The following is a 14654-nucleotide window of genomic DNA, read 5'->3' as shown; positions in this document are numbered from 1 at the left end:
AAGGCATCGTCTGCTCGAATGGTCTCATCGTTTCGGGCCTGACCTTCGTCTTGCGGCTGTCGCAGGACTGCAGGCTGGCGAGGATGCGGCCCTCGATGGCCTGAACCCAGGCGTCTCGCTCCTCCCAGCTGGGGGCCTCAAAGTGCCAAGTTTGTCCCGACAGCGACACCAGCACAAACTCAAACGTCTCTTCTGGATCTGCAATAGTGGGGTGGTGGGGGGGGGGGGGGGTTGGGGGATGGGAGATGCAGTATTAAAACAAGCCTTAAAATATTATTAAACAAAACAAATAAATATACACCAAACAAAAAACACTGCCACATCACTGGTGGCCACTTATTGTGCCCACCGTCGTGTGTCACGAACGTATCTTCAGAAAATCCACACACGAAAATGATGCACGTCACGAATTATATTATGTTTGCATTCAGTGTAATAAGTGATAGTGTAAAAATGCCATTCCAGCAGTGTCAGAGGTTGGCCAACAGCGTATGTGTACAGAACACAGGTGACAAGAATGCTACTAATTGAAGAATATGTGGGTGCCTACATTTAATGTATTAAATATATCTGAGGCACACAACATAACAAATTCAGTTTACTCCATTTATTTTCCATTTAATTATTTATCACATCGGGGGAAGGAGGGGATGGAATTGGGGCAGTGTGAGCAAGTACAACTGATCTTGAAAGTCAAGGGGGAGGACAAAAAACCGGGGCTAAAGGGGCCAAAATAAGTAAATAAATAAACAAGCCAAGCATTTTCTCCAGAGACTCACGGCGCCCGAGAGATGAACCCTACGGCGTAATCAAAAGAGGAGCGGTGCTCGTGGCTCGCCACTTAACACAGGAAGAGACCACGCGAGGTTATCGGAGGCTGGACCGCGGCACGGACACACGTTAAAAAAACACACACACACAGCACGGCGAATCTAAACGGGGGGCTTTCGTCGTGCAATCAAAGGGCGGCTCTGACCCCCCCCCCCCCCCGTTCGCCGCTTCTCTCTCCTTGTTTAGCATCGACTGCCGGTGTCAAAGGTGATCAAAACCCACCTTTGAAATTCAGCATCTTTTTACGAGAGGTAAAAAAAAGAATTGCCGCAGTAAAAATAAAATATTGCGAAAACGTGTTAATTAGGGACAAAATACTGCCCGCTGCCTTTTCACCAAAGTTGAGATGGAGGTTTGACGCGTGTCCCTGCTCGCTGACGACAATGCCGACAATCAGTCGCATCGCTCGGCATGGAAAACCATATTGTTAGCGAATAAGATTATGACATTGCCCAACAAATAAATACCAAAAAATTACAAATATGAAATGGCAAATTTACCTATTTATATTTCCTCCAATGAGAGTAAAAAAAACCTACCCACGGATGCCTCTAAAAACCCCACTTTATCACAAACATGAAATTTCTACACGTATACAAAAAGAACTCGTGCTATATCTTCTCACACCTTGCCGGCAGGTGGTAGGAATTCGGTTGGCAAACGGCACGACTGCTACTGTGCTGCCCTTTTCCTCGCTGACCCGCTGCTCGGTGTTTAATAAACGGCCACGCATCGGTGTGGGAGGATGCGGGGTAGTGGGAGGCGGGGGCAAGGGGGGGGGGGGAGCAGGTCAGACCCGCGCTGACCTCGGCGCCCGTGCCGCCAAACGAAGCAACAAATTAAAACGCTGTTGCTTAAATGTCAGGGCCCCCGTGCGCTCCACCAACCCTGGTCCATTACCTCCGCCCGTTGTTTTATTTATGCCCCCGTCCGACCATGGCCAAAACACGCGCCGCACCCGCGTGCGTAATGCGTGAAATTTTCAACTCGATTAGCCTCCGCTCCTTCGTTAATTTTCTCAGTCCTTTTTTTTTTTTTTTAGCGGAGAGAAAGGTACATGCCCCTGGCCCGCTGTTTCATTACAAATAACAGCGTTTTACAAAATGCCTTGGTAGCGGCTTCGATTTGAGGAAATAATTAAAAACAAGGCACAAGGAATAAAATAAATAAAACTCTCCTCCATATCCACAACCCCTCCTCCAACCAACCCCCCAGCACAAATAACCCAAAACCAGGAAATGATCAAATATAAAATGTCCACAAAGCAAATCGGTATGCCGACACCCACCACGGAGAATCAAAGATCGCATGTCGTGTAATTGCCTCCTGCCTCAGCCCTGCTTCCAACATAAATGTTTGTTAAGCAGTCCATCGCAGGCAAATTTCCCAGCCTCACCTTTGGTCATGCCGCGAGAAGAAAAGATGCGAGAACTGACGGAGGAGCCCGAGGGATGGGGTAGGATTGGGATGGCGAGGGAGCAGGAGGTAGGGGGGGGGCCGCCTCAGTGGGAGAGAAACGGAGGAAAATTTGTAACAAAAAATATATATAGCGAGAGACAGAGAGATGTCACAAAGAACAAGCGTGAACGCGCGATTGCTGTGCCCCCCCCCCCATGCCCCCACGGCCCCCTCTCCCGCACCCCCCCCACCCCTCTACCACACCCTCCCCCTGCCCCCCCCCACACCTTGTAATCTCATCAAAAAACGCCTTGTTATGTGTTCGCCGTCAAAGTGAGGGAAGATCAATACGAGCAAGTTAACGTCTGTCATTATGTGTGTCATGCTGTCAGCGCGATTTAACGGCACGTTTTGCGCTTTGAGCCGCGCACACCGCGCACACGCCGCACGTACAGAGGGTCGACAAAAATGTTGGGACGCTCCACCCATTGATGCATTAGCCGGCGCAGGCCATTATAGCGTCGACTCGCTGTCCCCACTCGTCGCTCTTCCGCTCGCCCGTCACGACTGCCCTATTATTTTCTATTTATTTACTACTCCGGACTCGTTTTTTGGAAAAGGGGAGAAATTTAAATAAGGATCGCGCCAACTTGATGAGCTGTGACTCGTACCCATTGCGGTCAAATAATTCACAAGATGGGTTTTTTTTTTCTTTCAAACAAAAGAGCGCGTGGAATGAAACAAAAAAAAACGTGGAGAAACGCAGAATAGCGAATACCCTCATTAGTGTCCCTGGAGAACTGAGCCAGTCCACAGCATTTTGAAAAAACTAAAAAAACAACTACTTTTTGGGGGGTTTTCACAATGTGTGCATTAACTATGGGATAACAAATGTTTTATTTTTTTTCTCCAAAACTATATTTTACTAATAAAAAATATCTTCATCGTAATCCTCATACTATTCGCCTATTTTAAACCTGCAATTGGTAAAATGTTGATTATTTACAGTTCGGCCTTCAATGGGTAAATTTCCAAAATAGTTTTGTTTCGACGAAAGTGCAAGTGAATAGTGTGAAGTATCATCAAATAACCCTGATGACTATTGAACTATTATTTTTATTTTACCAGGCAAAGCCCACTAATCTAGTAGTTCTTTGTCCCAAGTGACCTGGCCACAAATGATAGCTCAAAGAAGTGGCTTATCATGGGGAAATTTATAGCGGCAAAATAATATAAAGGCATGTTTCTAAATGTGGAGGGAAAAACCTGAGGGTAAGGAGAAAAATATACAAGACCACGGGGAGAACATACAAACTCCAAATATACAGGCGTCAGGGTCGAGATCGTACCCACGATCTCCTGCATACCAGGCGAGGGAGATAACATCTGACCATAGCGGCACCCATACAATAACTTCCATGATATGGATGGGTGGGGAGGGGGGCTTCATCCAGCAGTGTTCTGACAAAGAGTTTTAATTCGTTATCATTATGCAATGAAAACGGTTCCCAATTAACATTAAAGAAATACAATGAATGACACAGATTCCCGAGTGAATTAATCAATTTGTGACCGCGCAAACAAGATTGAGGCTTGAGCAGGAACGTAAACTTTCAGTTATAACTGAACAATTCAGAGCAGTGGTTAACAGTGGGACACAGCTGACTCCACATCGACAGTCATGCTGGTTCTGTACGGTGATCCAGCCATTGCTGAAACCGAGGTTAAATTGGGTGGGAATCACCGACGCCTTTAAAATATAAATATTTCATGGAAAAACATCTTCTGTTACGGAACTGAAGGCCATTTTGGGCAATTCAGAATGTCTTCACCCACAGGGCTGTGGCATTCCTGGCTAAACATTGCCATGGGAGAAAATGTTTCCCTTCCAAGAGTACCAGATCAGAAATTCGTTTTCAAAGCAGTTGTTTTTTATTTCAGATAAAACACCCATTACCGATTTCTATTCTTACGTGTTGCATTCAATTTGGCTATCTCTAACCCATGCCCACATTTTATTTAACAATTATGAGCATCCCTCACATCAAACGTATATGAAAGGAATAGAACATTATTGCTAAATATTTACTTACAACATTAAGATTTAGACAAACGCCGCCAACGTTGCTCTTGCGACGTACAACAGCGGTCTAAACCTTTCGGAGTGGTGAGGGGAACAAAATAGGCAGGTCTTTTTTCACCCCCCAGGTGCACCTCTCGTGTATAGGGTCACCGAAATACCAACGAGGAATCGACTAAATTGGTTTTGGCCACATCGATTCCTGGAATGGATACCGCTCGCGAGCCAGAGCGTGCCTGAGCGAGGCAGAGCTGAGACGCTAAAGAATGGAGGCCAAATCCTTACCGCCTCGAGGGAACCCTTTATTTATTACAAGTGTAAATATATAGATATTCATTTATCACTCTCGCTATCGATAGTGCCATTTACCCCCTCCGTAAAATTGTTTTTAATTACGTGATCAAACAAATCGCCCACTTGCCTTTCCCTCTCTCCGAGATCTGCACGGTCCTAATGATGTAAATGATGTCTGCATGATAATACCAATAACATTTAATAAGACATTTCAAACTCAAAGAACAATAACAGAACAAGAAACCATCGACAAGAGGAAACGAAACTTGGATGTGGTGGTGCATGTTCGTGATCTAGCTCTTTGGAGGTCACGTTTGGTGGATCACGCAGAGTACTATGATACTCAAAAACCTGCTGGGCTGTAAAGTGCTCAGGTGACACCAGGACAGGAAGTGGGTTCATGAACCCATCTGTGTGGATTTTTGAGATTTATCCACATATACGCGTGAATTTTTTTCTGGCTACTCTGGTTTCCACCCACCACAGATATAAACGGAGTTAGTGAAACCTCTCAATGTGGGAGACTCGTGGTAGAGTGTTGAGACTCTGCGAGACTTTCTCGGGAAAATAAAATAAACTATTATTATCATTTAAAGCTTCTGTGACTGCAGGGATTCATCTTCAATTCTACGTGACTTTACTGAAAGAACCAAGAATGCTATTATTATCAATTACATTATACAGAAGTACATCACAGTAATTCAATCAACAGTCAAAAACACAAAGTCTTGTCATTGTATAGGACTCGCGGGAGGAGTGATGAGAAGAGATGTGCGACAAGACGGTTAATGGGCCAGCACGGCAAGTGGGTGCAAGTCCGGTGGAATAAATCATAACAAGCGACATTCCTTCTCAGTGGTTAATCGTACATGGTACAAACCGAGGGGAAATGTCACGCAAGGTGTTTTATGCAGCCAAGTCCCTGATTCTACCTCTTCCAGTCACCGACAACCGAGGCTCAAGTGAGAGCCACCCTGGCACTCACTGCAAATGTCAACGGCTGAACTTTGGACGGGCCGAGAGAAAATGACAAAGCGGCACGCGTGTTAAAGCACACACTGACAGGACCTCCGTGCCTTATCTTCCATAGAATAACAGGTGTGCGTTGGGCAGAGTTCACGGGGGTTTGTGTAGCTCTTTCATTCTGCCGTTCGCCCCTGTCAGAGGAGATATCGTCTCGTCCGACACGCCGAATGTGTCGGGGACTTTTGGGCCATCAGTTCCACCATCTCCACAACCGCCATACAGTAACGCTCCGGCATCGCTCTGTGTCAGCGACGACGGCCCAACCAGGCCCCACCAGGACCCACAATCACAGAGACATTGGCGACCTTTACCCCTGCCTCCTCCGGCCTTGAGACTTGCTGGCCTGGCTGCGGCCAAGAAGACTGAAAGCGTAATCATCCTCGGGGTGGTCAAAGGCAGTCGCAGCGCCGCGATGACAGCTTTCCGATAAAACGGAAACATTTTCCAGCAGTGATGCCGTCAACGTGCGAACGGCAACGGGGGGGGGGGGGGGGGGGGGGGGCGCTAAACACGGACGTGGGCGGTCTAACGGGCGGACAAACGACCGGCCTCTGTGTCGTCGCGTGTATATTAGGGCACAAATCAGCGCCGCCGAGGGTTGAGGTTGTCGTTGGGACACGTGTGGGGTCCTGCACAGAGGAGGGTATTGACAGAAAGGAGTCACCAGACACTTTTTTACCAGAGTCGTTTGGCTGTCACTGGGGGTGACTTACCTTGGTAATGCCTGGGTCATGTGATCTAAACACATGCACCGGGAGTGGTGGGGAGCGCCGTGGAGGCAAGGGTTGGTGGCTCACATACAGGTTTGTGAAACCTCACTGGGTTACTGGGTTCATGAACCCATCTGTGCGCATCTTTGAGAGACATCTACTGGGCATGTTTTCTTCGGGAAAGGCACTCTTAAAAAGAGTATTGAGGCATTGTGAGGCTTTCCTGGGTGGATAATGGAAATTGTTTATTATTAGAATCCTTAGCATCTACTGTCGAAATTCTATTCTAAGTGACAATTCTGAAGGCAGAAAAAACAAATCCCAGATGTTTAATTAAATTAACAAAATGTGTTTAAACTGCAGACAAAAAGGTATCACCTGCCTAATTCAGTAGTTAAAGATTAATAAATATGAAGTACATTGTTTCCTGATTGCTTTGATTTGTTTACTTTTATGAGCATGGTAATTCCGTGCAATTAGCGCTGGTAATTGGGCGTTTGCACGTGTAGACAACCTGCCATCTGTTATTTGGACAAGCCCCTCGCTACGTGCAATAACGCGAGAAATATAATTTGCACACCTGATGGGCTTTTAATTATAACGGTGCCGTCTGAAGCCATTAAGGCTCGGAGCCACTCATTTGTGAGAATGGCGCTCGAAGCAGTCGCTGGCCGGAGGGGAACGGGGAGGAGAGTGGAATTAAGCGAGCGTGAGAGCGGGGGAAAGACACAGGAGACATCATCTTGGGTGGCGAGATTTTAACTCCCTCGGCCTGGTATGCACGAGGTCGTGGGTTCGATACCGACCCTGACGCCATTTGGAGTTTGCATGTTCTCTCTCCCTGTGGTCGCGTGGAATTTCTCTCCGGGTCCTCCGGGTTTTCCCTCCACATTTAGAATCCACATGTCTTTAGAGTATTCGGCTACTATACATTTCTACGTAATAAGCCACTTGATTGAACTATCATTTATGGCCAGGTCGCTTCTGAAAAAGAGCTATATAGCTCAGTGGGCCTTACCTGGTAAAATAAAAAAAATAGTTTAGAGTTAGTAGTTTAGATACATAGTTCGATAATACAAATGAGATACCTGACCGCAAACTCAAGGGAGACCGATAAAGAAGCTTACAGACCGGTATAATATAAAGGGTCGTGGAAATATAGATTGTTAAACACTCGAAGGTCGATATTTGTAAGGAGACGTCGATGGGTAGATGGACAGATAACGAGGCACTGTGACGAAGATAGACGTGGCTGGATTGAGACATCACGAGCCGGAGATGAGCAATGAAATGAGAGAAATGGGGGAAGAGATTGAGACAAAAACATGCAGAGGTAAATACTGACAGACAGACAAATAAACACGTGAACTGGGTGCCAAGACAAAAATATACCGAGTGACACATGGACACAACATAAACAAAAAGAGACAGGGGGAGGCAGACACGGGAAAAAATAAACACGGAGACATAATGAGAAACAGAAAGACACGGATATGTACTCACAGTCAGACAAGGCTGAGAGATACAGAAAGACAGAGACACAAAGGGGACTGGAAAGACAAATAAGACGGGAGACATGGAAACAAAAGAAACGTGTAGACAAAAATACACAGCGAGAGACGGACACGTACAGGGGCACAACGCAGTGAGCCACACGGTAAGAGACGCACACAAAGAGACACAACCAGACACACAAAGAGACACGGACAGGCACAAAGACATACACGGTGAGCGACACACAAGGACAAAGATCCCCCGTATAACCTTAATAGACTGTTGGGGCAAGTGCTGTTCGCGCTATGAAGACCGGCACAGCACACAACGGGGGGTTGCCAACCACATGCCCAGTGGCGATGTTCAGACATCGCACCAGTTACTCAATTGAGGCTGACTCGACCTAGGGGAGGCCCAGGACCGGTTCAGATAATCGTCACTGGCGTTGGCCGTGAGCGGGAACCGAACTCGGGGTCTCCGGGTTCGAAGCACGGCGGCGCTAACCGCTACACCACCGCTCCCCACACACAAAGAGAGACGCACAGAGACTCCCACCAGCGAGACAAAGAGACAGCCAGAGACCACGCAGAGACACGAGCAGGAGACGCGGAGACGCACGCGAGCTGCTGCTGCTGCTGCTCCCGTCTCCGCTGCCCCGCTGGGCTGCAGCGGGCATCGCATTAAATTACGACGGCGCTTCACTCACGCGCAGCAGCTTCTCGCTGCCATTAAAAATGACTCCAGAGCACATGTGCAGACTCAAACAGTTACAACATAAAAGGAGGAGCAGAGTAGAGGAGAGGGAGGAGGAGGGGGGGGGGGCACCAGTGAGAGGGAAAGGATGCACGGGGAGGAGAGGGTGGCGGTGGGAGTTGGGGTAGGGGGGTTGTCGGTGGTGGAGGAGGAGGGGGGGTGAAAGCAGCAAAAAAAATAAAAATGAGGGTTGGCGAGAAACAAATTGATTCGCGTGCCTCGGCTGCCGTAAATGGAGCTGCTGGCTCGCATCACTACACGTAAGACGCAGCGAGATGGGCGCGGGGAGTCGTTCCGTCATAGTTCGCAAACCCTCCTCGCTATTAGTGTTATTATTTTCTCCTTCTTTCGCTCTCTACGGTTCTTTCTCGGCGTTTTTATATTTTCAGGGCAGCACTGCCCATCCGCCCGCCCACCCACCCACCCACCCCGTCATTGTTAGCAATGTTTTCGTGGGCGAAGTGGATTGGTAACGCGGCGCTTGCGACCCACTCAAGAGTCCTGGTGTCCCCGTGTGCCAGGCGGTTGGGTACGTGTGTGCGTCTAATTGTAGCCCTGTGTGTGCGTGCGTGCGTGTTTAGGTGTACACTTTGCCCGGGTGTGTGAGTACGAGTGCGCGCTGTTATCTGGTCTGCCTGTGACTGGGGGAATCGGTAGTGTAGCGGTTAGCGGCGCTGCGCTATGAACCCGGCGACCTGAGATTGATTCCCACTCAATGCCAACACCAGTGACGATTATCTCAACCGGTCCTGGGCCTCAAATGAGTAACTAGTGCAGTGCGTAAACATCGCCACTTGGGAGACAAAGGTGGCCAGGCATGGTGCTGGCCACCCACCCCCTCGCGTGCCGTGCCGGCCTTAAATAAGTGCTTGCTAGCAGCACTTGCCCCAATAGTCTATTCAGGCCAAAACGAGGGATCTTTGTCTTTTTCAAGCATACACTTTCTGGGTACATGAGTACGAGTGTGCGTTGTTGTGTGGCCTGCCTGTGAGTATGTGTCGTTGTGGCTGTGTGTGCATGTGTGTATTTAGGTGTTTGGGAACCTCATTTACAAATATATACACACACGTAGTATCACATTTGGTGGAAAGATCGGTCTCTGCGGAGGAGGTTCGTGAAGGACGATACTGGGCAGTTGACGGAAATCATCCTCCAGCAACACCGGAGGGCGAAGGAGTGACTCTCACAACAATGAGCAGAGCGCCGGGCGGCTAAAATGTAACAAGTTAGCACAGTGGGGAGCACAGTTTGTGCATCTGCCAGTCATCTCAGTCGGTCAACCCATGGCCCGGTGACCTCCTGCCAGCGAGCCTTCGACAATTCACGTGGCCTCAAAGGGTACCTAGTCTGGCACAAGTGTCGTAGTGGTGAATGGCGGCTGTCATTGGTGTTGTTTTTGAACACGTCCACGTGTAAGTGAACGTGCGTACATCTAGACGCATGTGCACGTGAACACGCCTGCGTGTACGTTAACATGCGTACGCATGGGCGTGCACGTGGGTGTTCGGTGGGTGTGTGCTCTGAAGCTCACGGCTGTCTCTCATTCGGAACAAGATAAAAATTAACCATCACGACAGCTCCGATTTTTCAGCTGTCGGCAGTTTAGAAACGCATACGTGGAGTTTCGCCGTGAAAAATGTGCTGACAAAAAACATGGCCTTCCATAACCGCCGTATCAAAGCAGCTTTTCTCGACTGTCCCCGATGTCCAAAGTCTTATTCAAGACGGCGTTTGTCAGTGCCCGAGGCTGTGGGCAACTCCTGCTCTCTCAGGAACCAGCGCTTTTCGTCCCGACCGCTTTCAGCGCACAATCGCTGGGAGCCGCGTTTAAACCGACACGCGTTAAAACGCCACACGCGGCGCGGCAATTCTACTCCCCCGAAATCCAATCTTTGAGATTTCATTTTAAATCTCCCCATTATGTGATTCTTCCTATAAAATGAAATTAATCGTAATGCACGTCGCAACAACGTAACAAGCAGAGTTCCGCCCCAAAAGCGAGAAAAAAAATACATTACATGTCTCAGTGATCCTATTAAACATACCGCCTCGGCTATAAACCAGATCTGCTATGGGCTGTCAAAAATCACCTACAGGGAATTAGCTCACAGCTGCTTAACACATAGTGAGCAGGGCAGGTGTCAGACATGATATACTCCAGTATCTCACCCCAAGAATTTGATGTGGGCTTAAAGGCCTCATCAGCTCGGCACTCTGTCCGGCGTTTGGGAGCGAATGTTCTTCCATGATGCTAAGAGCCGCAGAGATTCGGATCCAACGCAATCGGGCCCTGGGTCACCTGATCATGACTTCACGCGCCGTCACCGCTCTTCGCACACTATCTTGCACGACTCCTCTTTCTCCTTACACTCGCTAGCTCGCTCATTCACTCGCTGACTCTCCTCCACCGTGAGGCCTTTCTTAGTTTTCTAAACTAATCTATGTACATGGTAAAGCCCATTGATTAATTCGATTTCTTTCAGAGGTGACCTGGCCACATATGATAGCTCATTGAGGGGGCTTATATCATATGCGGGACTATTTATATGTAGTCAAATAATCTATACGCATATTTCTAAAATGTGGAGGGCAAAACTGGAGGACCCCGAAAAAAGTCTATGTCACCACGGGGAGAGAGAACACGCCAACTCCAAATATACAGGCGTCAAGGACTGTATCAAAACCCACGTCGTCCTGTGTCCTGGGCGAGGGAGATCACGTTTCGCCACCATGGTGCCCCACTTCACCACTGAAGTGCCTTTTCATCATTAATAAGTATAACCCGTAAAAACAAAGTTTTTCACTATAAATCCTTTATATGCGTGGCAGCGAACTTAATATAAAGGATTTAAAAATATATTTGCCTGTGGAGGACGCGGGGATCGATCCCGCGACCTTTGGCATGGGAAGCGAGGGCGCTACCAACTGCGCTACTCCGCCACGGCCTGTGGAGGGGTTACGCTCTGGGCTCTTATAGTGTGACGTTCAGCCAAAGCCAAGAATGAGTTCTATTTGAATATATGTAAAATAAAAAAATTTTGCCTAAAAAGTGTAAAATTTTGGGAATTTTTTTTCACGAACATTAATTGTCTGGCACAACGAGTCTGTGTGGAAAATGTCAGCTCGATTGGATCACGGGAAGTGGGTTAAAAAACGACCGAAAGATTTGCACGGTCCTAAGCAAGCAAGCACGCAAGCACGCGAACTTAATATAAAGGATTTAAAAATGTGGACAGTTATCGCCTTTTCTCAACAAGACCTCAACTCCAAAAATAAAATATCACGTTTTGAATTTTTGTTTTAAAAGGTGTGGCTCGATTAGCTGAATCAAGGTACATCGACTGCTTTAACCAAGTTACTCTTTCGGTAAAGTCACGTATAAAGATAAAATAATAAATTAAATAATAGCATACGACGTTTAATTTATTATTTTATATTTATACGTGACTTTACCGAAAGAACCAAAGAGTAATTCCTGCAGTCACGAAAGCTCCAAATTAAAGATTTAACCAAGTTGTTTCATTCACTTGGTGGATTATCCCCATCTTTGTCAACGATCACGATGGTCCAGACAGCTGCACTTGTCACCGACACAATCACACACATTACGGTGTTCCACAATGTCATGTTGCAAATTTAGAAATGCACAAGGGCAAAATTACTTTCACAGAGTGTACAGGTTTGATATTTTATGCGATGAACACTCTGAAGATGACCACCTTAAATGGCAGCTGTTCACCGCTGATGTGCACTTTTTCCCAGGTTGCCTCGACCTCAAACGAGTTCGCAGCACTGTCACGGCAAAGCGCTGGCTCCCCCCACGCCCTCCGTGTCTGTGCTGCATTGGCCGTAACCTCGCTTAACACAATGTGCTTCACTAATTTTCAGAGGGGGGCCACATTCGCCGATAAGACATCAGTGCGAGGGCCACCACACATTTGAAACCATTGGATTTGACAGAATGATGGGGTCTTTTCACATTTGTGTATTGTTGGGGGGCACACGTCAGAGACCGCACTAAAGGCCACCAGGGGCCGCCAGTGGCCCGCGGGCCTTGCAATGAAGAATGCTGCGCCAACAGCACCCACTCCCTCCTGCTGCTACTGCTGCTGCTTCTCGAGTAGGGATCTTTGACTTCACGTATGGACAAGGGAAGAAGAGCACAAGACCACTCCATGTGCAGGAGTGAAACAAATGGTAACATCGAGTGCAAGGGATTGAGCATGTGGAGGCCTTCATCCAGCAGTGGATAGACAATGGCTGATAATGATGAATATTTTTTTTACAACTGCTTTTTGTATTCAGTTTGTTGTCCTTCCCCCGTACCTCCGATTAACGCGGTTGGCTAAGTACGTTGCAAAAGAAGTTCGACGTGCAAAGATAAAAGACAAAGATCCCCCGTATAGCCTTAACAGACTGTTAGGATAAGTACTGTTAGTGAGCACCTATCAAGGACGGCACACGAGGGGGTGGGTGGCCAGCACCACACCCTTTGTCTCCCCAGTGGCGATGTTTACACACCGCACCAGTTACTCACTTGAGGGTGAGTCGACCTAGGGGAGGCCCAGGACCGGTTCAGACAATCGTCACTGGTGGTGGCCGTGAGCGGGAATCGAACTCGGGTCATCAGGTTCGTAGCGAAGCGCGCTAACTGCTACACTACCGCTCCCCACACACCTACGTCCAGCCGGTGGCTCACCTTCGTTGTTGGTGGTGCCTTCCGGACGGCCGTTCCGCACCGTCTTGTTCCAGCGACCCTTCCTGCGGGCGGCGTGCGGCGACGGGGGAACGTCGCGCCGGCCCGTCGGGGAGCCCGGGCTGAAGTGTGACGAGTCCACAGCGCTGTCGTCTGCGGCACACGCGGTACGAGCCACGCACGCACGTACACACGCACGTACACACAAGACACGTCAGCCGTCCACTGGTCGGCTATAAGAAAATTAGTGGGGCCGGTGTTTGGCTAAGGAGGATGCGGGTACGGCATTGTAGGACTGGCTGGAGGTTCTGAATGCATTGCAAACATTGCCGTTTGAAGTCGCGTGGCTGACCTTGGTGACAAAACCAAACTCATTGGGCAGTGAAAACTTAAAACGGGACTTTGTTATCCTCCATGAGCTTTTTAAATATTGGCAAAAATATACGCATGTACATTTAAAAAAAAACAGCACTGCACAGCGTATGATGAAAAGAAATAAATATAAACTACAAACTGCACTATATGAAGTTTTTTGTTGGCACAAGCAAGCCGCTGCGTAAACACTTTAAAAAATTCGAATGCATTTTTAAATACTGATGAAAACAAAATGTAAATACGAGCAATTATGCCCGCGCTGTGGTAATTTCTGCACTCCGTTTCAAAGGCGCGTGATCCTGCGAAGCGCTGCCGCGTCAAGCTCGAACGTCGCTTGGCGCCCGGCGCTCCCGCAGCTGTCGCCCCCCTCACCCCCCCGGCCAGTTTGCTCACAGCGCGCCCGTGCGGGCACGGCCTCCTCACGGCGGCACTGTCAGGTGCGACGGCCCGCTCGTCGCCGTGGCCGACGGGGCTCAATGGATGTAAACTCGGGGAGGGAGGACGGGGGCTGGCGAGCGTGCGAGCGAGCAGGCGAGGAGGGATGGATGGAGAGAACTCGAGGGTGGGGTGGGGACGACGACGACGTGTAACCGGATAATCTATCCCTTGCTCAACTCCCCCCCCCATCCCCCGTCCCTCCCCGATGTCCCGGTCCCCGGCCCCTGAGGCCGCTCGTAAATAACGAGGCAGCGCCCGGGGCCCCGCGTGGCACAGACGCCCTCGTCGTCGGGCTCAGAGACAACAGCAGCTGTGCTCTCGCGAGGTCTCCAGCTCTCGAATTACTCACTTTTACTTAATATCGCCGTCATACGCCGATACCGATTCAATTATCGCGACTTGAAATGTAACAGTGAGGAACGCGTCCTGACCAAGACTGCTGTGATAGTTGTGACGTTTTAAAATACTCTCAATCTAACGCGGTGAAGGAATACTCACACGAGTTTAGGTCGAGTCTCTATTACACGGTATATATATATGTATTTCACGTCACGTGGAA

General features: G+C 48.6%; 1 protein-coding gene across 3 annotated transcripts in view; it reads right to left on the bottom strand.

Moving 5' to 3' along the window:
* The window catches only part of LOC133346082 (arf-GAP with GTPase, ANK repeat and PH domain-containing protein 1-like), a 169821-nt gene that overhangs the window by 31327 nt on the left and 123840 nt on the right, over positions 1-14654 (bottom strand). For all 3 annotated transcript variants that reach the window (XM_061557423.1, XM_061557421.1, XM_061557422.1), the window contains exons 13-14: positions 13286-13435; positions 44-198 (exon numbers count right to left, since the gene is read on the bottom strand). In XM_061557423.1, coding sequence (XP_061413407.1) covers positions 44-198; positions 13286-13435 — 305 coding nt within the window. The remainder of the gene's footprint in view (positions 1-43; positions 199-13285; positions 13436-14654) is intronic.

The sequence above is a fragment of the Lethenteron reissneri genome, chromosome 23 (assembly GCF_015708825.2).
Source record: "Lethenteron reissneri isolate LAM-NWPU_2019-01 chromosome 23, ASM1570882v1, whole genome shotgun sequence".
In the NCBI taxonomy this organism is placed as follows: domain Eukaryota; kingdom Metazoa; phylum Chordata; class Hyperoartia; order Petromyzontiformes; family Petromyzontidae; genus Lethenteron; species Lethenteron reissneri.
This window is presented reverse-complemented; position numbering and strand designations above follow the sequence as displayed.